Here is a 25,350-nt window from a genome sequence, read left to right on the forward strand (position 1 = left end):
TGTTAATAAAGAATTGTTATACTTCTTCATAAAACAATAATCACCTCCACCTCCACCACCACCACCACCACCACCACCACCACCACCACCACCACCACCACCACCACCACCACCACCACCACCACCTTATGGAAGCTGCTTCCTATCATGTCAGTTGTTGACAGGGACTCAAGACTTTTGGATAATATTTTAATATATGAAATTTCTAGGTGGTGCTAATTGTTATTTTAAGGAAAAGAAGAACAGTGAGTTAATAAACTCCTCTTAACTTCAATAAAAATGGGAAGCAAATCATTCTGACACATTCAAAATTGGGGGCATTGGCTGAATGTATGGCAATAAAAGGAAAGAAAATTGAATGATTCAGCTGGGGTCAGGGGTGGACAAGAATTGATCAAGAGAATGTGGTGGTGGTGATTATTGTTTCAAAGTGAAGTATAACTTGATAAATATCCCCTATTAATTCTAATTAGAAGAGAAAAAGGAAGACATCTACCCCTTGAAGAATGAAGATATTGGTGACAAGGATGAAAAGAGCAATGGAAAAGAAAGTCAGATTGGAGTAGGAATAAGAGCTGATCAAGGAGGATTATGTTGGAAAGTGGGGAGCCTGTCACAAGTAAGTGGAAGCCAAGTCAGACTCAGTTACGGGCTCTGTGATCACCAATCCATCCCCAAAATTGAGAGCGCATGAGGGTTAACTCTATTTGTGTGAATGGAGTATTCTACTGCCCCCAACCACAGCAGAAAATATTAAATACTCCATAGACCTTGCTAACCTAATACTTTCAGGGTCGGAAAAGAAGAAGAGTTGATCAAGGAAGGTTAGGTAGAAAATTAAAAATAGGATCCTGCCACAGGTAAGTGGAAGAAAAAACAGACTCAGTTAAAGGGGATGATTAGTTTGTACCTCAGTTGGTATTGGGTATCAAAGAGGCATTGATAGTTTATATTTTGCAGCATATCACGAATTCTGGTGTTATCAATTAGGAGTATCTGCTGCCACCATCTGTATGACAAGGGAACACTCAATTCAGTGTGTACACTAGCTACCAGGCTAGAACTCCTTGTCATCATCACCATCAAGTTTCCACTCCAGTTTCCCGGGTGTGGTTTACGAGCGCTCTCCACTGCTCCTTCAAGACTTCATCCCAGTTGATTCCTTTGGATGTGATATCTTCCTTCACTTGGTCCAGCAATCCCCTCCTAGGTCTTCCAACAGGTCTCTTTCCAGCAATCTCCGTATGCAACCATTGTTTTGCAATTCTTCTTTCTGTCATACGTTTGATGTGACCAAATCGCAAATGTGCCATACTTATGGTCTTCTTCAGGGACTGATTTATTCCAGCTTGTTCTCTAACTTCTCATTTCTTATTTTGTCTTCCCTAGTCTTTTGAAGCATGCTTCTTAGAAACTTCATTTCTGAAGCCTAAAATCTGCCGTCATCTTTTTTGGTAGTTGGGCATGTTTCCAACCCATAAGTCAATATAGGGACAAAGTATGTTCGAAACAGAGTTTATTTTGATCTTAGTGGCACTTGTTTATTCCAGAGCAGATATCGAACTTGCTGATAGAATTGACTGGATTTCTGAATACTGTTATTTAGTTCAAGCTGTATTCTGCTGTCACTTGATATTATGCATCCAAGGTACTAATATTGGTTTGCTGTTACCAATTGTACACCCTCCAGCATTATATTATCTTTACTTCTCTGTCTATTAACAGACATTGCAGCAGTTTTTGGAACATTTACTATATCATATGAAATGAAATGAAATGAAATGAAATGCCTTTATTTTCCTCCGATCTACAGAACACTGACCTCACTGGCTTTCTACTTGAGTTGCAAACCTGGCTTCGTATTTCCTCCACTGTTGTGCCGGTGTGCAATTTTCCATCTTACGTTTCTTTACTGTTGGCCACTATTTGACTCTGTTATCTCACTATATTCATTATCTTTAGAATCCAGACTACTTATCACATTAACTGAAAGCGTGTTCACTCACCATTAACTTGGACCCTCAGCTTATATACCAACCATCACCACCTATTAACTTTATCCTTAACACCTATCCAATTTACAATCAATTTACAATCACTCTCTTCCTCTTCACTGCACACTTTACCTCCTGTGAATTTAACTATTTAATCACTCTTGTCATAGTTAACGAATACCACACAAACTCCGCTATTCTCATGTATACACCAATTTACTTTCTACTGCAGACTGCCTTTTTTGCTTCTTGTCACTATGCCTTCGTCCAATTTGTTCTTACCCCATATCTCCCTTAGGCTCAAACTTCTCCCTTTCGCTAGGGCACCTCTTGCTTCTTCTTCCTGCCTCCCAGCCGTATTTTCACTCCGTTTGTGTGCTCTTGTCACATCTTGCATTTCCGTCCTCATCAGCTCCTTAATAGCAGCCCTGGTCTCCCTGGTTTCCTTCCTTATTTCCCTCCTCATCTAAGCTGTTACCTCTCTGGCTTCTTCTTCGATCGATTTGAAAATAGCATCTTTCAGGTTAATCTTTTCTTGCTGTGAGCTTAGGTCCAGTGTCTTATTTTCTTTGGTTCTTTCTTTATCTCCAGGTCCGTCTTCACCCACTTTACTGACTCTGGCTTGCCTTTCTTCCACACTCTTCCCAACTATCTGTTCGTCCTTCCTATTCTCTTCCATTTCCTGTAATGACCCTTAATATAGGCTCTTAACCCTTGTATTTTAGCCCTGAATAAATGTTTTTTCAGGGTGATTATATTCTTTACCCCTTCTCTTCCCATGTCTCTTTTAATCCAAATTTTTGTGCTACGTATATTATCTGCACCTCATATCACTACTTCCACCATCAAGGCGGAAAACAACTTCAGTTTTATCGGCCTATCACCCTGTTTTTTACCTATCCTTTCCACATCATCAATATCAACTTCACTAAAGTTAATTTTCATCATTTTCTGAATAACTTCCACAACTTTGTAGGTTGTCAGCACTTTGTCTTCCCCTTTGTCTTCTGGTACTCCATATATAAATAAGCATTTCTTCCTACGTTCTCGGTTGCTATCTTCAATTTCTGCTTTCAGCTTCACCAGGTCTTCCTCCATCTCCTTTATTTTTACCTTTAATGATATCATTTCTCTCTCACTGATTTCCACTTTGTTCGTTGTCTCGTCTGTTTTTCCCTGTATCCAACGCCTCATTTGTTCAAATTCCTTCATTTGTTCTTTCATCATGTTTTTAATCTGCTCAAATGGACATACTTCTTCCACCACTTCTTTCACCACTCTTCTTATGACCTCCATGTCTTCCCAGTTCATGTTACCACTGGAAGTCGGGCCAGGGTTCACTTCCACACCCCCTATGGCTAACTACCATAATCACCACTGCCACCAGTATCATCTCGCCCATCATTCTTGTTTCCACTTTACCTCCTGTTTCCTTTTTCCATCTCCCCTGCCATCTTCCAATAGCTGCATGATATTGGTCCACACCAATCATCTTCCTCTTCCCTCCTCTCTTACTTATCCACTCACTGGTCTCACTCCACACCAGCTCTACCGGCAGCTCAACTCAGCACGACTGTCACCGAACGCTGACTAGGTTAGACTGTTCTATATCATATGCAAAAGCAAATGCTTTAAGATTCATGCTGGTGTTCTGCTTCACTTCTTTTATTATTTCATCCATAATGGTGATGAATAGTAATGGTGAAAGGGCACTGCCTTGTTGCACTCCTCTAGATGTCTGGAACCAATCTGAATATCAATTTCCTACTTGAACACAGCTGTAGCAGTAGCAGTCATCATAAAGCATTTTTATTCTCTGAGTGAGTTCCATAGACACATTATTCTTTTTAAGACACTCCCATATAGTTGTTCTAGGGACACTATCAAATGCTTTTTCGATGTCTAGAAACACAAATGTCGAGTTACGATCTTTCTCGCAGTGCTTTTCTAATATTTTCAGTGTGAATATGAGGTCTATAGTTGATCTATCTTTCCTAAATCATATTGTTCTTCTTGCATTTGGGGTTCAATAATTTTCCTTAATCTTTTCTCAAATACTTTTAAACCATGGGACAGTAAGGTAATCCGTCTATAGTTGCTGCACTTTTTCTGACTTCCTTTCTTGAACAGGTGAACTATAACTCCCTTTTTCCAGTCATCTGGTATTATTTTATCCTTCCATATTGCCCTTATCACCCTGTATATCCATTAAATTCCTTGTGGGCCAGCAGCTTTAATCATGTCTGCACTTAGTTCATCAAAGCCAGGAGCTTGTTTATTGCGCATACTTTTAAGGGGTGATTCTACTTCACTCCAAGTTGGTGGCGTTTCTTCAGATATATTGAATCTGTGCATTAGGACTGGAGTCCTTCTTTATACCATTGTATGAATTCTCAAAGTACAAATTCATAATTTTTCTTATTTCCTTGCCTTCCCTAGTGATGCTTCCATCTGGTTTCTGTAAAGCTGCTATTTGCTCATAATCACTCCTGGTGTTTCTAATAACACTGTAGAGCAATTTGGAATTTGCTTTACTATCTTCCAATTTATTTGTAAAATCAATCCAAGACCTTTGTTTTTCTTGTGCTACAATTCGTTTCACTCACAGTCTACAATCTCTGTACGTCTGTTGTAATTCACTCATTTTTATTTCATCTTTTTTCATCTCCTTTCTGAATTTCTTTATCTCGGGCCTTTCTTGCTTCATTTTTCTTCTGAACTGCACTCTTTACTTCATCATTCCACCAGGCTGTTTTTCTTTCCTTTACCACATATTTCTGCAGCACTTTCAACAAGATGTTCTTTGAATCTGTTCCACTTTGTATTTCCTGTATTTTGTTTTCTACTTTTTTCAGTATTTTGGAGACCACCTTTTTTGTATACATCATTTTGTTTTCTACTTTTTTCAGTACCCAGGTTTTAATTTTTGGTTTCTTGGTTTTCCTTGGTGTGTGGATTTTTACATTTTTGATGATTGTAAGAAGCAGTCTGTGGTCACAATCTAAGCTCTCACTTGGTACAACCTAAACATCACAATTAGTTTGACTAGCTTTTCTGTCAGATATTATGTAATCCATTAAGGATTTGGACTGTCCATCCCAACTATACCTTGTTATTTTGTGAGATAATTGTTTTTGAAACCAGATGTTATTTATTTTTAAGCCATTTCTCACAAAAAAAAAAAATCTAGAAGTTGTTCACCTTCCTGGTTCCTGGTACCAAAACCATGCAGGCTCAACACATTTTCAAACCCATTTGTGCATTCAGATCACCCATCACTAATACATTTTGCATTCCTTCAGTAGCTTCCTCCAGGTCAGATCAAAATTGCTCCTTTTCTTCTTCATCACATCCAGACTGTGGGGCATATACCTGTATGACTGTTAACACCTTATTGAAGGAGACATCCAGTTTGATGATTCTGTCATTCACATATATCACTTCACTTACAGCATCTATATCATCTCTCAATATACATCCAACACCATTCCTATCTTCAGATTTGTTACCCATCAAGTTTATAGGTATCCTCTCCTCAGTTGTTTTACTCCTGTGCCTTTCCATTTTGTCTCACTTATGCCAAGGATGCAAAGTTTCCTCCTTTCCATCAAATCCACCAGTTCTTCACATTTACTTGTCAATGTAAGAATGTTTAGTGTTCCAATCCTGTGTTTGATTTTCTTGATTTGGGATTTCTTTGCATTACATTGTAAAAGGTCATCAGTCTTTTGATCATTATATGTTACATATGTTTGAGAAGATTTGTCAGTCCGGTATTTATTTTTCTCTCCGAGGCTCATTTTATTTTTGAAAGCAATCCAAATTATTTTTCAGCTGGCTTGCTAAGCCTAACACTGGAGAGGAGTTTCTGTTAGGATTTAGCCTTTGGCAGTCCCCTCCCACTTCTACAAGGTAGCAGCATTGGTATCCTCTTCTAATTAACTCCAGAGAGGATGGGTTGTAACATCCGCCATCTTTGCCATTCTGAAGGTTGCCTTCTCTGCCAAAGGTGCCGTTGTGGACTTCACCCATAACCCTGGGCAAGGGCTGCCTCGTCCTCAATCTCCACCGTTCTGAAGTCTATTCCTTCCGCTGAAGATTCTGTTGAGGTCTTCACTCATAACCCTGAGCTGGGACCCTTACCAGATGTTACACATTATTACAAGTTGTCCATTTCATGACCGTATCGATGAGTATAATCAAGAAGTTAGTATAAATAACCACCTAATCGATACTTTATTATTGCCTCAGGTAAAATTGAACATAAATTAACACTTACAGGACATGTTTCGACCACTTAGTGGTCCTCTTCAGCTGTATAAAGAAAGAATTGAGAAGAAAACACATTAGAATTGAGAAGAAGAAACATTAGGACAATAAGCACAAATAATAAAAGTTCTTTGGAGACTCCTTTGTTAAAAAAATGGAGGTCATCAGATCAGGACATCTTGCCTCTCGTTCTTGTTTGGAAAAGATGTTCATTCTGCGCTGTCTAAAGGGTCTGTCTTTGAGCGCGACTTGGTGAAGTAACGATGTGACACAGTCTGACAGTTCATGCAAAGCTCTGGAGAGAAGGGAAGTAGAGTTTTGTCGTTATCTAAAATATCATGTGAGGGAGGAGGGGGATTAGGCTGTGCTTCTGCGATGTCATGTTTGATTATATCTCTTGTTCATCTTGTCTGTTTCATGTCTACCCATTCCAAGTATTTACTAATATTCTCGTATAATTTTTTGCTTGTTGTTTTCGTTAAGATTCTCTTCACCGTTTTCTAATTTATCAAGAACGATGTGGATGTGTCAAATTCACCTTTAATAACCCGAAGATTTACGAAATCACCAACTTATTCAAGAAACACAACACCAAAGTAGCCTTCTCAACCAACAACAACACAAAACATAGGTTCTTTTAAAGCTAATAAACTTAAAGATGACGAATTCCAGGAATCTGGTATTTATAAGCTAACTTGTACTCAGTGTAAAAAAAAAAACTTACGTGGGACAATCTGGAAGGAACTTCTTAATTAAATATCAAGAACACGTCAATGTTGAAAAATACAAAAGATTCTCTGCCATGGGATCCCATATGAAAGAGTCCAACCAAAAATTCACCAATATCAGACAGGACCTTCAAATTATCTGTATGATAAATAAAGGAAATCTAATGAACAACCTGGAAAACATCCACATCGTTCTTGATAAATTAGAAAATGGTGAAGAGAATCTTAACAAAAACAACGAGAAAAAAAATATCTTATACGAGAATATTAGTAAATACTTGGAATGGGTAGACAATGAAACAGACAAGATGAACAAGAGATATAATCAAACACATCGCAGAAGCACAGCCTAATCTCCCTCCTCCCTCACATGATATTTTAGATGACGACAAAACTCTACTTCCCTTCTCTCCAGAGCTTTGCATGAACTGTCAGACTGTGTCACATCGTTACTTCACCAGGTCGCGCTCAAAGACAGACCCTCTAGACAGCGCAGAATGAACATCTTTTCCAAACGAGAACGAGAGGCAAGATGTCCTGATCTGATGACCTCCATTTTTTTTAACAAAGGGGTCTCCAAAGAACTTTTATTATTTGTGCTTATTGTCCTAATGTTTTTCTTCTCAATTCTAATGTGTTTTCTTCTCAATTCTTTCTTTATACAGCTGAAGAGGACCACTAAGTGGTCGAAACATGTCCTGTAAGTGTTAATTTATATTTAATTTTACCTGAGGCAATAATAAAGTATCGATTAGGTGGTTATTTATACTACTTGAGATGTTACACACACGTGCCAGTGTGCTCTGGGACTCACATAGGCAGGGCCGCCACTCCCTGGGCAGGGCTGCCTCTGAAGAGGGTCCCTACCTGCTACCTGCAGGCTAGAACTCCTTGTATGCTACAGTAATTGAAAGGTTCAGCTTAGAAGGCCTTGCTGAGCCATACCCAGTACCATTGTAGTGTAAACAGAGTAGAACTGCAGCATAATGTCAGCCCCCCAGAAAGAACCGCTCAGAAACTTAAGCGTGATAAGTCTCCTTTTTACAGGTGAACTTCACTTGATGAATCTGAGGCTAGAACCTTGGTCTCTTATCAGGATGGAGTCTTAGAAACCTGAAGATCTCTACAGGTGGTAGGATAGAGTTTTGCAAGCAATGCTCCAGTTCAGGGTACATGGTCTAAAGTTGACACAAGTGTTCATTAATGGTTTTCACAGCTGAAAAATGCACCAGAACCTATCTGTTGACTTGGTTAATAGCATGCTGCAGCTGTCACTTGGTAACCACCATTCTTCTAGAGGTTAAATGCACAGCTAATTTGTCTAAATACTATAACAGAACAATATGGGGCCCATCAGAGGTGTGGGGTGTACAGACCTGGAAACGGTGATGCTGATATTGACTTATTTGATAAGATAATCAGTCATGTGCAGAGACAGAGAAAGAAATGTGATTGTAGCTGGTGATCTCAATTTACCAAATGTTAACTGGAAAAGTAATATGAATGACAGAAAGCTTATCAACAAATGGTAAATCTGGGAAGGACAGCAGAATCAGAAAATGTTGGAACCAACTAGAGGGAAGAATATTCTAGATGTGGTACTGATAAAACCAATACAGCTCTGTAGAGAAACTAATGTAGACTGAATACATGGTCACAAAGCAGTTTTTGTCATAGTTAAAAATAAATGCAATAGAAAGAAAGGCTGTAAAAGTAGGAATATTAGGCAGTTCCATATGATTTATAAGGTAAGTATGAGGGAGTTTTTAAAACATAACTAAAATTGGTGGACAGTGGTAAATAAAAATTGTAAACAGCCTATGTGATGGGTTTAAAGCAACTGTTGAGGATTGTGAACACCTTTAAAGGTAGTAAACAATATCATAAAGAGAAATAAAGCAATTAAGGAGTAGTGGGTTAGAAAGAAACAGGGTTAGTAATGGTTGTGGAAGTAAGGAAAATTTGAAGGAACATACCAGGAAATTAAGCTTAACAAAGAAGTCAGCTAAGGATAATGTGATGGAAAACATAACTGACAGTCTTATGAATTTTAGAGTAAAATGGAAAGGTAGGTACTTGAAGCCAGATAGGTTCCTGGAAGGACATTCCAGGGATCATTAATGAACAAGGGAAGTGTTTATCTGCAGACTTACAAAAGGCAGAAGCATTCATTCAGCAGTATGTAAAGATAGTTCGATGTAAGGATAATATCCAGGTATAATAGGCGACTAATACTGGTGAAGTACTGAAATTTACCATAATGATAAAGATATTTACAAAAAGATACAAAATATGAAAGTTTAAAAAAAGCAGCTGGAATTGAAAGATTTCTGGGGATATGCTAAAGGCAATGGGGTTGGGATATAGTACCATATGTGAAGTACTTACCTGATTATTGTTTCCATGAAGAAGCTATATCAAATGAATGGAGAGTTGCTATAGTAGCCCCAGCATACAAAAGAAAGGTTAATAAACATTAAGCAGGCAAGCCAGTCAGTTTGACATGTGTTGCATGTAAGCTCTGGGGGAGCATTCTTTCTAATTATGTTAGATACCGGTATGTTTAAATGATTACTAACTCGTTTGACAGAAGGCAGTTTGGATTTAAGAAACATTATTCCAGGGAGGCTCAATTTGTAGGATTCCAGCAAGATATAGCCATGGGTGCCCATATGACAGTTTGTAGAGGGGGGTCCAGACCTGGGGGTATATAGTAATTTTAATATTTTGGAAGATAAATGGCGATTTGTATTCTGCGGTAGAATAATCCATGGTATCCCCTGCCTGTTGGTGGGGGACGGTACTACCGCTTTTAAGTAATGCTGACTTTTAAATCATTTTCTTGAAAGGAAAACACATGACTACACTAGATTTTTGCCTTCCCTGAGAGCTAGAGGGGGGCCGCGGCCCCACCTTGCCCCCGGGTATGGGCACCCTTGGATATAGCAGATTTTTAAGATTCAGGGGGCCAAATGGATTGTATCGCTATTAACCTATCCAAGGCTTAATAAGGTAAATTATGGGAGGCTACTGATCTGCACGTCTGAAGTTCCTCAGTGGTGGTGGTGGTGATTATTGTTTTAAGAGGAAGTACAACTAGGCAACCATCCTCTATATAACACTAATCAGAAGGAAAAAATTGAAGGGATCCGACACTTCGAAAAATGAAGATATCAGCCAAAGGAAGACAAGGGCCACGAAGGGCGTGAAAATTAAAGACTCTCTAGCCCTCGCAAACCTAATAGCGTCGGGGTCGGAAAAGAACAAGAGTTGACCAAGGGAGGTCGGATAGGATAGATGAAAGTGAGGAGCTTGGCACAAGTAAGTTGAAGAAATACCAGGACTCAGCTGAGGGCCCCATGGTCGCCAAACCACGCTCCAAAGTTCAGAGCCCCTGAGGCCCCTTTTAGTCGCCTCTTACGACAGGCAGAGGATACCGTGGGTGATATTCTACTGCCTCCACCCACAGGGGGGTGAAGTCCCTCAGACAGAAGAATTAACTTAACTAATGAATTATAAAATCCTTCACCTGGTCGGTAATTCAAAACAGGATCACTTGGACCAACGACCAGCATGCTAACCAGTTGGCCAAGGAACCGTGAATGCTGACTTCGGGTAATTATTGGGGGGGGGGGCATGATTAACATGAACACAGGCATGTGAAATGATGAACAACTATTAATGCAAACATTCCAATGGCAGTTCCTCCATGGAACAGAGGGAACAGGCTGTTCCCTTGCTTTGTTTCCAACTGACAATATATTTTATTTTGCAGTATTCAAAACCAAAATAAGCTATAATTTGCGGACTCATTGCTATACAAAATTGAATGATTTCTTTGCCTTTTGGTTTCTGCTCTTGCTGCTCTGTGGCAATGTTTGAGGCGTAGAGTGAGAGTCTGATGGGTGCCAGCCAGCCCAAATGAACACTAGGTTACTCAAATGCAATGGAAGCTGCAGAGCTTGCCTATTCCATCCTGGAGCATTGAAAGTGTAGTGTATGTTGTTTCCTCATGCTTATTTATTTACTAGCTGATGTACCCATGCTTCGCTACGGGATTGGATTCTCAGAGAGACTGACCTTGTGGTTTTCCTAACTGAAGTCAAAATAGGTCATTACAAAAATGTTGGTAGGAAAGTAGCAATTAAAAGCAATGATATCATATAAAATACTCGATCAAATGGAAAAACACACATTTTCTAACTTTTAATGAACAGAACTACACTGCCGATCTAACAGTCCAAAGTTCCAGAGCTGGAATGATCAAAGCCACAGGTAGCCGTGATCCGTGAACACCCTTCGTCTTTTTTCGGCAGGGAGGGGTTGAATAGTGGAGACTCCCAAGGCATAAACTATGCCCTTCTACTAATCTGTTTCCTAGGAGTACCTGATGAGTCAGAAAATCTTAATTCACTACACTGGCGGCGGAAAAATCTATCTGACTTGGAGGCAATTTTTTCCTCCAAGCCAGAGGAGAAACCCACTCTTTGCTGTTAATTTGGAATAAAATGAATGTAGAATTTAATAAAAGTAAATAGGAAGGAGCTTTAATTAAGAAACGATTCTTTTCAGGGTCGAGTTATTTAGTGAATTGTGGTGCTATAATTTGGAATAGGCCTAAATTGTTATTCTATACCTGGCCATACTAATACTACTACAACTACTACTACTACTACTACGTGAGCCTCTGCCTTAGCACACTGCTCATTCAAAACAGCACGTCAGAGTAAGGATCGAATAACTGGAATACTATGATGAACCTGTGTGTTACGTACCAGCTGTATCAGAAAATGTATGAACCAGAGGAATGGCATGCTAAAGAAGAAAGTTTTCTAACTCCCCAGCTATTTCCCGCTAATATTCAGTCAGGCTGTTATACTCGGTACGCAGCAGTAATCGCATCTATCGGAGTTGAGAGGCAGCATGAGAGACAAAGAACATCACATCAAACAATGGTCAATGTAATGTTATTGTTGATCAATGCTGTGCGCTTTTGATATTGTAGGTCTTAACATGTAGTTTTCTTCTGACTCTCAAATACCACTCTTACCATAGTCGGTACTGAAAAAATGAAATGTTGTATGGCTTTTAGTGCCGGGATATCCCAGGATGGGTTCGGCTCGCCAGGTGCAGGTCTTTCTATTTGACGCCCGTAGGCGACCTGCGGGTCGTGATGAGGATGAAATGATGATGGAGACAACACATACACCCAGTCCCCGTGCAGTAGGAATTAACCAATTAGGCCTAAGGTTAAAATCCCCGACCCGGCCGGGAATCGAACCCGGGACCCTCTGAACCCAAGGCCAGTACGCTGACCGTTCAACCAACGAGTCGGACAGTCGGTACTGTAAAACTGATTAAAACATATATGATCGGAAATTGTATTCCCTATAACTTTTGTTATGTAATACTTTTCGATAGCACCAATAACATAGGTATTTAAAAATTACATTTTAGGCGCCTTCCCCTAAACTACAACTTCATCCAGGGTGAATAAATTTGTTTATAGCTTAGACTGTTGTTTCTCATTCCCCGACTCTATATAACGATTTTCATTAAATTCTGTTAACCCATTTTCTCGGTGTTGATATGGACTTACCAACAGAATTACAATTTCACTTATATATATGTTATCACAGTCGGTATGGTAAAAATGTATAAGACATAAATAGTCGGAAATTTAATTCTATATAACTTTGGTTATGTAGTATTTAATGATACGACCATTAATAATTTAAATATTTGAGAATTAAATATTAGGCCTTCCCCTAAACTACCATTTCACTCAGTGTGAATAGAATAATTCATAGCCTAGATTATAATGGCTCATTCTCTGACTACGTATGCCAATTTTCATTGAGACAGGACCACTCATAACGTAAATATTATTAAGAATTACATTTTGGCCTTCCCCTAAACTACCATTTCACTCAGCGTGAATAAAATTATTTATAGCTTAGATTGTAGCAACTTATTTCTCGGCTTTGAATACCATTTTTCATTAAGATAGGACCACTAATAACATAAATATTTGAAAATTAAATTTTAGGCCTTCCCCTAAACTACCATTTCTATCAGCGCAAATAAAATTATTTATGACCTAGATTGTAGCGACTTATTCCCCGACTTTGCATACCGATTTTCATTAAATTCTCTTTAGCCGTTTTCTAGATACATACAGACAGACATTACGGAAAAGTAAAAAGTGCATTTCCTTGTTACTGTGGACATGACCGATACAGAAATACCATTCTTTTCAAATTCTGAGCAATGTACAGACAAAACTCTTATTTTATATATATAGATGTTGTGATATTTCAGAAAGTCGGTAAGCTCGAAAGTATTTTCCTGTGGCAATTAATTGCATGTGAAGCTCTTAATCATTACTGTTAAAATCTGAAGGATTTTCTCTTTCATGGACTTAGACCTGCTGAAATACTGGCAGTGGAACAGGTTGGTCTTGCCTGTTCCTTGTACTCCAATCTACAATGCTATGAGGTGAAAGAGAGCAGTGGTGGGGAGTGTGAATCTGGGAGGTGGCAGCCATCCTGAGTGGACATGAGATTACTCAAATGCACTGGAACCATTTAGCCATTGAATCGGACATCCTCAAGATGAACCACTTTCTTGAAGTGATTGGTAATGTCTTCTAAGTTATCAATTATTTTTCTTTTATTCAGCAATAACTCATGAAACAGATCAGAGTCTACATCATTTTCAGGGAGTTGTTAAGTTTTTTCCTTGTTCGCATCACTCTCAAGTAGAAACTGCTCGAATTCAAGTAAGAACTTGTAAGATGATGTGCCAAGATGGGGAGCTAAACAACTGACACTGGTATCTATGATTGCAGTCCACCTCTGTGGTGTAGTGGTTAGTGTGATTAGCTGCCTCCCCCAGAGGTCCGGGTTTGATTCCCGGCTCTGCCACGAAATTTGAAATGTGGCACTAGGACTGGAATGAGGTCCACTCAGCCTTGGGACACCAACTGAGTAGAGGGCGCTCAATTCCCAGCTTGGCCATCATCAAAGTTTTTCCATGGTTTCCCACTTCTTCTCCAGGCAAATGCCGGGATGGTACGTAACTTAAGGCCATGACCGCTTCCTTTTCTCTTCCTTCCCTATCCATTCTAATCTTCCCATTGCTCACAAGGCTCCTGTTCAGCAGATGAGGCCACCTGGGTGAGGTACTGTTCCTCAAATTAAATAAATACAATTTGTTTTACGTTGCACCGACACAGGCAGGTCTTATGGCGACAATAGAAGAGTAAAGGGTTAGGAGTGGGAAGGAAGCAGCCGTGGTCTTAATTAAGGTACAACTCCAGCATTTGCCTAGTGTGAAAATAGGAAACCATGGTAAACCATCTTCAGGGCTGCCAATAGAGGGGGGGGGGGGCTCGAATCCACTATCTCCCATATGAAAGCTCACAGCTGCACACCCCTAACCACATGGCCAACTCGCTGGTGAATTAAATAAATATTCTATACTTGCAAAGAATGTACACCTGTACCCTTGTTCAACTGAATCAAACTGCTCTGCTGAATTATCTTCAGAATCATCATACCGTTTGGGAATTTTTCTCCTTCTAGTCAGAGTGAATAAACTTCTGCAACTTCAATGGTCGTTCACATATCTCATCACGCACCTTTCTTTTCACACTGTTGGAAATAAATTCTCAATTGATCATATGACATGGTTCGTGATTGTAAGACCCACATAACAGGAACTTACTACCACTGAACATGCCTTGCTCAAATACCTCCACTTCTGACAGCATGGTGTTAACTCACACTTACAAAACTTGTATTTTTCCTATAACTCGCAATTCTGCACCTCTTTTGATTGTACATGAAAAATGTGTTAATTGCACTGATTACTTATATGGAAACCCCAGGGAGTCCAGGTAGCTGTCAGTCAACTCATCGCTCAACCAACGTTTCAGGGGAAGTACCGTACCCCACTCTCTTTCCAAACCAACTGGCGAGAGCTAACTGGGCTCTCTGGGTATAACCTCACCAGTGCAGCAGACCTGAGAGAACCAGACTTTCTTTTTAAATCTTGTTACACTGTAATTCTCGACTCGGAGCTCCAAAGACTACCGAACTCCACGTCTTAAAGCTACTTAACATCTAGGAGGAGAATTTATTGGTGGGGTGGAGGCAGAAAACGCCTTACCACCCTGAAGGAGTCATATTACCGGTACGGTACTTAACCAAGGACGGTCAGGACAGGACAGGACAGGACAGGACAGGACAGGACAGGACAGAAGGGGGAAATCAATAGGATTAACAGTACCTATCATAGGAAAAAAGGAGTTATGTTAGGTCTGTTTCTTCAATGAACAACGTATGTGAAGAATGATGACAGGTACGAAAATTAAAAACTTCCTAGACGTCGCAAATCGAATACGTAGGCCTAGGCTACATACGAATATTAAAAAATCACTGGATGCAATAAGTTCGCACCAAATGTTGCCTACAGGGTGGGAAAGTAGTATTTTCCTATTTGGGCATGCTTCTGACTTTCTGAAGCCAGAACAGGACGATTTCTTGTGCCCTTATTCTGCCACCGTGCGATTATTTTTTCATGAATGCTTTGGACATACCGTACCGGTAATAGAATAGACCCCTTGAGGTTTATACAAGCATTTTGTATTTTGATCCCTAACAAACAAAATGTAATGATGAGCTAAATTTGCCTACCAGTAACTTCAACTTGCAAAGGAGTTTTTTCTTTTCCGTTCTGTATCCTGTACATACAAAGGAACTTAAGTTCATTGACTGAAGGCCTTAATTATTTTTTTTTTAAATCGGAAGTTCATATTATACTAGTTCACCTCACACAGTCACTTGTTAGTAATTTCCATGTGTAATGTATGGATACAGATAAGGCGCACCTTTACGCCCTATTCGGTGGACATTGAAAAAAATAAAAGCATGTCTTTAATGAAGACCAATGACCAACTACAGTCTTGCCATTCTTGCTGTAATTCTATGTTCTACACCGTACTCTGATGTCATATCCGTCGAACGTTCAGCGTTTTTTTTTTTTTTTTTTCGAGGCATTCATTCATTCATTCAATAATAATAATAATAATAATAATAATAATAACATAATAATCCTTTTATGTTCAGAACCTTCTTTTAATTCTTTGCTCAGTTATCTGTCGATAACGTTTTTACTTTACCAACGTCTGCAAATTGTATTTTACAGTGAGAGTTAAGGAATCTATAATAATACCAATTTATAAAGGAAAGGGTGATAAAAGGAAACCAGAGAACTACAGACCAATCAGCCTGACCAGTATAGTTTGTAAAATACTGGAGAGGTTAACATAAAAGTACATCAGAGGGATATGTGATGATAAAAATTGGTTCATGAGGAGCCAGTATGGATTTAGAAAGAAATTTTCTTGTGAGGCACAACTGGTGGGATTTCAGCAGGACATATCAGATCAATTGGATTCAGGAGGCCAATTAGATTGCATAGCCATAGATCTTTCCAAAGCCTTTGATAGAGTGGAACATGGAATATTATTAAAGAAATTGGAGGGAATAGGATTGGACGTAAGGGTTACACGTTGGGTAAAAACATTTCTAAATTCAAGGGTTCAGAAAGTCAAAGTAGGAAATAATGTATCGCAGGAAGAGAAAGTTCGGAAGGGAATTGCACAGGGTAGTATAATCGGTCTGTTACTTTTCTTAATATACGTAAATGATTTAGGGAACAATATAACATCAAAAATAAGATTGTATGCAGATGACATAATTGTTTATAGGGGAATAAATACCATTGAGGATTGTTCAGAAATACAAAGGGACCTTGAGAGTATCCAACAATGGGTTGAAGAGAATAACATGAAGGTTAATGGAGGCAAATCAACTGTTACAACATTTACAAATAGGAGTTTTAAAACTGAATTTGAATATACTTTGGATGGGGTAGTCATCCCAAAAGATGGCAAGTGCAAATACTTAGGTGTAAGATTTGAAAGTAATTTGCACTGGAAGGGTCATGTGGATGACATTGTTGGGAAAGCATACAGATCATTACATGTCATAATGAGGCTACTTAAAGAATGCAACAAAGAATTAAAAGAGAAAAGTTACTTAAGTATGGTTCGTCCATTATTGGAATATACAAACAGTGTTTGGGATCCTCACCAAGAATACCTAATAAAAGAAATAGATAGTGTGCAGAGGAAAGCAGCAAGATTTGTAACAGGGGATTTCATGAGAAACAGTAGTGTATCAGAAATGTTAAAGGAATTAGGGTGGGAAACTTTAAGTAAGAGAAGGGAGAAAACTAGACTTATAGGATTATATAGAGCCTATACAGGAGAAGAAGCATGGGGAGATATCCGTGAGAGGCTTGAGTTGGAAAATAATTATATCGGCAGGACTGACCACAAATATAAAATTAGAAGGAATTTTAGCCAAAGCGATTGGGGTAAATTTTCATTCATTGGGGAGGGTGTGAAGGAGTGGAACAGTTTACCAGGGGTAGTGTTTGATCCTTTTTCAAAATCTGTACAGATATTCAAAAAGAGAATAAACAGCAACAGAGAAAATAAATGAAATGTTAGAGGGCATTCGACCAGTGCAGGTTAATGTAAATAAAAAATGTGTGTGAATAAATTAATTCCATCCCCTGGTCTAAGGAGTTTGAACAGCCAAAGTAGGGGACTGCCTGTAGGGGTGAAGTACAGTGGGGACTTCGAGGGCCCTGGGATCGCTACGGCAGCTGTGAAGGCCCTTCAGGAACTCTGAAAAGTGGTGGTAAAAGGGGTTCTGGTTAAGATGCAGCAGGTCGTTATGCTAGGTATCCAGAATGGGTAAAGAAAAGAAAAAGTAAATAAATGCAATGTAAATTTTAATCTTATACCAGTTGTACAGTATCATTTGAAGTAATTCCACATACTGTATATCAGTTGACTATATTTGTAAGTAGTACAGGAGATATAAGTAGAATTTTGTAAACAATGTAAATTTATTAAGGATGAGCTGTGTGTTTAATAGAAAAAAATGTTAGTGTAAATTATATATTGTATTATAGGAAAATTTTATTCTCTTGTTAATTTAATATTTAGTGCTTGACAATAATGTATTTTAGTGTACCTTTTGCCACCGAGGTAGACACCTCATTTGCAAATAAAGAGATTTTGATTTGATTTTGAAGTTTTATAATGTCGCACACATTGTCACTTGTTAGTGACTTCTACGTGTAATATTACGGGTATAGATCATTGTCTACGATATAATTACATTATAGCGTAGGCAACTGTATAGGTACAGCGCACCCAAACATGCTACTCGACAGGCTTGAGAAAAATAAAAGCATGTCTTTAATGAAGACCAACTACAGTCTTGCCATTCTTGCTGTAATTCTATGTCCTACACCGTACTCTGATGTCATATCCGCCGAATGTTCAGCTTTATTTCAGACATAACAATAATGATAATAATAATCCTTTTATGTTGAGAATCTTCCTTTTTTTTTTTTTTTTTTTTTTTTTTTTGTCAGGTACCTGCCGCAACGTCTGCGCATTGTATTTTACAATAAGAATTTAGTTTCATATGTCGCGAATTTTACGTCTTGAAGATTCGTAACGTTGATTCGTTTTCTAGCCCATAATATTCTTAAATCCTGATCAAATGGACTAGGTCTATTCTACGATACTGCTGTCTATGGCAATTATTGCAATTAACTCAATGAGTTAATGATTGCTCCTCTATTTATACTCTTTGGTTCATGATTGCTATCGGGTGAGTTTGATTAGGCGAATGTGGTGGTGCGTCATTGTCAGCTGTTTGGTGTATCACTTTATGATACCGTAGATTTCGTGAAAGGTAAAACAGCCAGTGAAAATGTTTCGGACTACAACTTTCGATAGACTGTTAGGTGAGTAAGAGAGGTTTTGACCCTGTTTTGGCTATACAGTATACTTGAATTTTGAATTTGGCCTATGTGGTTGAAATGACAGCTCCCATGACCTTTAGCTAGGGAGAAGGAATACATGAATTATTTTAGGTTAGGAAGTATATGTTATCTTAAACGACAACGTGAAATATTCTCGACCAGTGGCATTTCTTCTCTGATGAGCCCAGAACATAGTAAATAGATGCTAATGATTCAAGAAGTGTTGTATAGCAGCATTACGATGTGTTCCGTTCATTTTCGGAACCGATACCATTCTGTTCGGAAACTCTTTTAACATTCAAGCCAACATTTGTAAATTATAGTATTTCTTACGGCTTTAAGATTTAAGATTCCGTACTCCATTGTACGTTCCAAATTGCAATATATTAAGGTGAACATCATGGATGTACGAACTTTAGTAAATTTTGTTCCAACGAAGTCTATATAATTCAAGTTACTGTGGAAGGGTTATGAATGGATAGCCTACGTGTTATAGACTAGGAGGGAACAGAGAGGAACTAGCCACCTCATTGCCAGTAAACTTACCATTACACACCCCAGTAAAAGACCTGTACACTCAGACCAAAATTCTACCTCTCAGCATAATTACAGAGCTTAATTCTGTCATACTAATGTATAAAATAAAAAGAAAAATATTTCACAACACTACTTTAATAACCAATTCAGACAACCACAGATATCAAACTAGACTTGCAGATGATTTGGCCTTGTATCACATCCACACTTCAAAATATGGGAAGAACAGTTGTAAATTATCAGCAATTCAAGCATACAACAAACTTCCTGCTGAGGTAAAAATTGCCCCTACTTTAATAACTTTCAAACAAAAGGCAAAGGAAAATCTATGGAATAGAGTCATCATAGGTCAAATATAAATAGGTAATGTTTAAAACAACCACGCCCCCCCCCCCCCCCCCGCAACGCTTTGTCAATCCTGTTGCATTGTTACTCGCTTGTAGTACTAAATAGTGTAAGTATCTTAGTATAATTGAGGAACTATAGAATGGTATTTTATTTTTTACCCTTTCTGTATTGATGTCTCTACTTTTACTGTTTTAAGTCACCCGATTATATCATTGTGTCAGAGTTTGTAGATCCGCCATTGAATATACAGTATTATTCATTGTACAATTCCTCTGTAGGAGCCGTTGGCTCGTTGGAATTAATTATTGAAATAAATATAACTCTGGCTGAGGATGTTACCTGATCAGTGGCTGCAGGCTAAGCAGGGGCAATGACTAGGTGGTTAACATCCAAGTTTGGATAAGGGACTTGGGGAAGCAAATTGTAACCACAGAATCTCCCTTAATCAAAGCTCATATGTTTTCAGAAACATAATTGATGTACAAGAGATGATCATTTTCTTGGGAGGGATTGCATACATCCATATTTCATTATGAAGGCTTGTGCAGAAGATTTATTTGGTTTATAAGATATTTGATATTGTCTACTGATTGAAATACAGTTGTTCTAATTTTTATCATTCCTTGTTAATCAAGGTTAGTGGTCTTATGTAGGCTTATGTGAAGAAGTAGGAGGAGATTGGTAGCCTACGTACAAGCGGAGTAGATGATTTGCACTATTAGTTAATCATCAAAGTACACTGTTAATTTAGTGCTGATACATTGTTCCCTATCCCTATGTACATTTATAGATATGCAACTTCTCGCACTTCAAAGATTTGTGTTCTACTGGTCTAGAGTTTGGATAGTAGCTTCTTGCCTGGTTGGCATAGGTTTGATTCTTGGTCCTGCCATGAACTTGACAAGCTCTCAGTATCAGGAATACAATTTAGTGGCTACCCTAGCAGTGATTTTCTGAAAGACCCATATATACTTTTTACTATTCCTAGCTCCACACTTTATTACAAATTACACACCAGAACATCCACACAAATTTCATTCGCCATAAGTACATGAGATTGTAGACTATAGCTGGCCCTGTGGTCTAGAGGTAGTGATCCTCTGCCTTACTGGGAGACCCCAGGTTTGATTCCTGGCCAGGTTAGGAATTTTTACCTGTTTTTGAGGGCTGGTCGGAGGTCCACTCAACCCCCGCAGGAACAATTGAGGACACCAAGCTCCAGTGTAGAAAGCCAAGAATAACAACTGAGAGGGTTTTTTATGCTGATTGTGCAACACGTTGAAATCTGCGGGGCTTCAGGCTGAGCAGTGGTCAGCCATCAAGGTTTTAACGCCATGTTGCTCCCAATGATCCAAACTCCTTTTCATGAAATTAGCAACAGTTATGATATACTGTTAATTTTCTGAAGCTGAAAATTCTTGCATAATTGTAATATGTTCTTTAGAACTTGCACATTGAAGATTTGATTTGGAGAATCTTTGTATATATTTCTTGCTGTGGTCTACAAGAAAATCGTACATTTCAACCCTTCTGCTTATTGCATTTAAGTCACAGTCTTTGTTAGGTTGGTTACTTTTAAGTCATTGTTATGAACTCTTATAGTGGGGTGATCCAAACAGTGTCCAAGAATTACCACTCTGTGACTATGCATTAAGGAAGAATATGCTGGCACTAAATCCACTTATTCAGTTGTCTGGTAGTTTGCTTGTATGAAGTCCTCTCCTCAACCCCAGCTATAGGAATTATGTAGCTGTGCATTTACCTTTTCATCTTCTTTCCATTTTCCCTTGGCCTACAATATTTATACTCATTTTCATACTAGGCAGATGCTGGGGCTGTAGCTTAATTAAGGCCACAGCTGCTTCCTTCTCATTCCTAGGCTTCTCCTGTCCCATCGTCGCCATAAGACCTATCTGTGTTGGTGTGACGTAAAGCAAAAAAAAAAAAAACCTTCAATGTTTATATTGATGCTTTCATGCCTCAGAATTCTTCTTCCACTTCTTTTTTCTTGTGCTGTCCCCCTCACATAAGGTTGACGACCATCATGGAGTAATTTTTCCTATTTTGTGTTCACTGTATCAGAGTTGTATTATCGTGGATGTTGAACCACTGTCAGAGGTTCTGCATCCAGGGTAATCTTCTCTGTATATGTCCATGTGTCCCTTTTGCCATATGGGGAAAAACAATGACACTAAAATGTTATTTAATTATGTTGCTAACGTACGTGTTCAAAACGTGTTCCATCACGTGCCACCCATTCTTCATAGCGTTTCTGAAGATTATTAAAAAGGTTATTAAACATATTGATGAAGAATGTTGCTGTAAGGACACTGAAAAAGGATAGCCTATCTTGCATAATTTGAGAATATTTGTAGGTGGGTCATCTGTTTTGAAAACTAATTCTTTCCACATGCCCAATATGTAGGCATCTGGGAGCGTGAGATTCAAGAAGCAGGAAGGGTATGGGAATGGAGAGTTTCACGGGAAATTAGGTGATCTCCAAAGAGGTGTTGCAGAAGGTTAAGTGTCTCCTCTACATTGAGCTGTAGCTCCATCTTGCTGTAGATTCATTGTCGTTGGAGACGTAAATCCTGCACGAATGGGATAATAATGAGGTCTGTTTTTGTATTCTGAACAGCATCCTTGGTAAAATAAGGGCCTGATATTATGGCTGGATACATAACACCTGTTGAAGTCTTCCACGATTCTCATTTGCAGTGACAATTCTTGGGCACCCTGTTGTCCCGTTCTTTCAGTCACCACTGACAATTTAGGACTGTTGCCCACATGGCAGATTCCGTATTGGTTGTTTACCTAGTCTGTTCTTTGGGTAACGTAAGACTGAATTTGTCAGCGACAGCTAACATTCTGTTATTTGATACCTCTTTATTAAATTGCTCCTCATACCTACTGTTTTTTAAAGTGAAACAGACTTGGCCCCTTCTGATGCCCCATTCTGTATGACCAGAAGTAATGTGCTGTGATAAACACATTCTCTGTTGTGAGAACCATAATTCCAGAAACCATCATAACACTGAATTCAGAATATGTCAAACTATTGTACGTAATAAGTACCAGTAAATACTTTGTTACTAGGGAAACGTGGACAGCAGACAGGCAGTAATTTCAGTGTCATTTGTTTTGGTTTATACTGTATCTTCCCTTCTAAGATCATTGTATCAGGCTGTATTTGTCATTTCTGAAAATGTGACCAAATTAGACTGCTGTGCGGTTTGGGTCACTCAGCTATCGGATAGTGGGTTCGAACCCCACTGTCAGCAGCCCTAAAGATGGTTTTCCGTGGTTTCCCAATTTCACACCAGGCAAATACTGGGGCTGTACCTCAAGGCCATGGCTGCTTCCTTCCCACTCCTAGCCCTTTGCTATCCCATTGTCGGTGTTATATAAAGCAGATTGTGTGTAAAAAAAAAAAAACCCACACCCTAATTTCCTTAGGTGAGACAGGGCAGTGCTCCCAGCTGTTGAAATAAATCCTTTTCAAGGGCAGGCGAGGAGGTTGGTTGATGCGAAGAGCCTCTGGAAGAGAGATGTATAACTTTTCACCATTGGTTTCTTTACAGCATATAAGCCGAGTGAAGAAACTTCTTATTTAGGTGTCTAGGGATATTCATTTACTACCATCCTACTTAAATTGATCATGCAGGCTAAAATTGATGGACATAGGGGGTTGCAGTTGAAGGAAACACTCTTGGCTGAGGTACTCATGGGATTGGACAGGACTAGATTCTGGTAGACTTAAGGGACACTGGGACTGAAATTTTGGCAAAATATATGAAAAATATTGATTTTAATTTTTTCCCATATTAATACACCCCTAACCCCTGCGGATCAGATAGCAGTGTTTTTATCCAAATTCCGCTAATTTTAAAGGTCTAGCATAGCTTTTAAATGCCTGGTGTGCAGACCTTTAAACGCCCACTTTTGTTCGACTCACGATCAGCGCACATTATTGGTGTATTCAAGCAGATTTCTGTATTTCATTTCATAGGAATAATTCAAAAAGGCCTTCTACATCTGTTGGTCTGCATTGTGCTGCTTTCTAGTGGAGGAATGTATCAACCACATAGCAAAGAGAATGGGAACATGCTTGCGACAGGTGGTACAGACTTGGAAGCTGAAAGGTGTACAACTTGGTGGTCTTAGAGGTGGTCTTACTAATGCCACGATAACAAAACTTACAAATTATTATAGGAATGCAATAGTACAATTCAGAGGTCATATACTGAAGTTCAATCCTCATCCAAAATATCTAGGCGTTACCTTGGATCGATCTTTGACTTACAGCGAACATGTACGCAAAACATCTGCCAAGATCAAAACCCGCAATAACATCCTGCACAAACTCACAGGAACAAGCTGGGGCCCATCTGCATCCACCCTCCGAACTACAGCACTTGCGTTAGTATACCCAGTAGCCGAATACTGCTGCCCAGTATGGCTCAACAGTGCCCATACAAAGAAGATAGACACTCAGTTAAACGATACAATGAGGGCTATATCAGGAACCATCCAATCCACACCTTTGGAGTGGTTACCAGTTCTTTCAAATATTCCTCCTCCTCATCTCCGAAGACAAATGGCACTGAAGAAAGAATGGGTTAAATGCTGTGACAATCCTCTTCTACCAATACATCAAGACTGCCTACGTGAAGATCTCAGGCTGAAATCTAGGAAACCTTCTTGGTTACTAGGAAAGAGGCTAGTCCAAGATGAATTTCATACTAACACTGCCTGGCGCTATGGGTGGGCAGCTTCAAACCCTGACAGATTAGGTCTAATTTCGGATCCAGTTATGCAACCTCCTGGTTTCAACTTACCCAGAAAAATCTGGTCATCACTTAATCGGATCAGAACTCAACATGGCAGATGCAACTTCTGGAAACACAAGTGGAAGATTACCAGCGATCCTTATTGCGACTGCTCTGATGTGCCTCAGACCGTTCAACATATCGTCACAGAGTGCCCACTCCGAAGATTCAGTGGGACAATAAAGGATATCCACGAGGCCAGTGATGAAGCTGTGAGTTGGCTAAAAAAACTGGACATTCAGCTTTAGCAGCAATGCAGATATTGATGAGCTCAAATGTATAAATATAGTTAATAACCAAATTGTAACAATGTATCCTCATGCCATACGAAATATATATATACTAATATTGCAGATATGAAGAAAATGGTGTATGCCACTCTATGCCACTACATGTCAACTGACAGTAAGCTCCAGCACAGGAAGTGCCCTGAAGGTTCTGAGTCTTGGTGCTTTTACAATCAAGTATCACAGCATGTAAAACCCCACAGAGCCGTGATAAAATGGCTGTAAAACTTTCAGAACCTTTAGTTGTAAAGATTATGCCTGTTTATGAAAGGCTGGCATCAGATGAGATACTATCCAGATGCATCCGGGGTGCTACTCAAAATCAGAATGAGTCTCTGCATTCTGTTATCTGGAGAAAGTGCCCAAAAGAGATTTTTATTTCATGGAGGAGACTTGAAATTGCTGTTTGTAATGCTGTAGCAGAATTCAACATGGGGTGTAG

At 39.0% G+C, this 25,350-nt stretch overlaps 1 protein-coding gene across 2 annotated transcripts in view; it reads left to right on the top strand.

Moving 5' to 3' along the window:
- Positions 1-18,684: 18,684 nt before the first annotated feature.
- The window catches only part of Hrs (Hepatocyte growth factor regulated tyrosine kinase substrate), a 158,005-nt gene continuing 151,339 nt past the window's right edge, over positions 18,685-25,350 (top strand). The window contains exon 1 of one of the 2 annotated variants that reach the window (XM_067149828.2): positions 18,685-18,889. In XM_067149828.2, coding sequence (XP_067005929.2) covers positions 18,856-18,889 — 34 coding nt within the window. In that variant the 5' untranslated portion in view covers positions 18,685-18,855. The remainder of the gene's footprint in view (positions 18,890-25,350) is intronic. The other variant, XM_067149827.2, reaches the window with a different exon arrangement.

Source organism: Anabrus simplex, chromosome 6 (assembly GCF_040414725.1).
Source record: "Anabrus simplex isolate iqAnaSimp1 chromosome 6, ASM4041472v1, whole genome shotgun sequence".
NCBI lineage: Eukaryota > Metazoa > Arthropoda > Insecta > Orthoptera > Tettigoniidae > Anabrus > Anabrus simplex.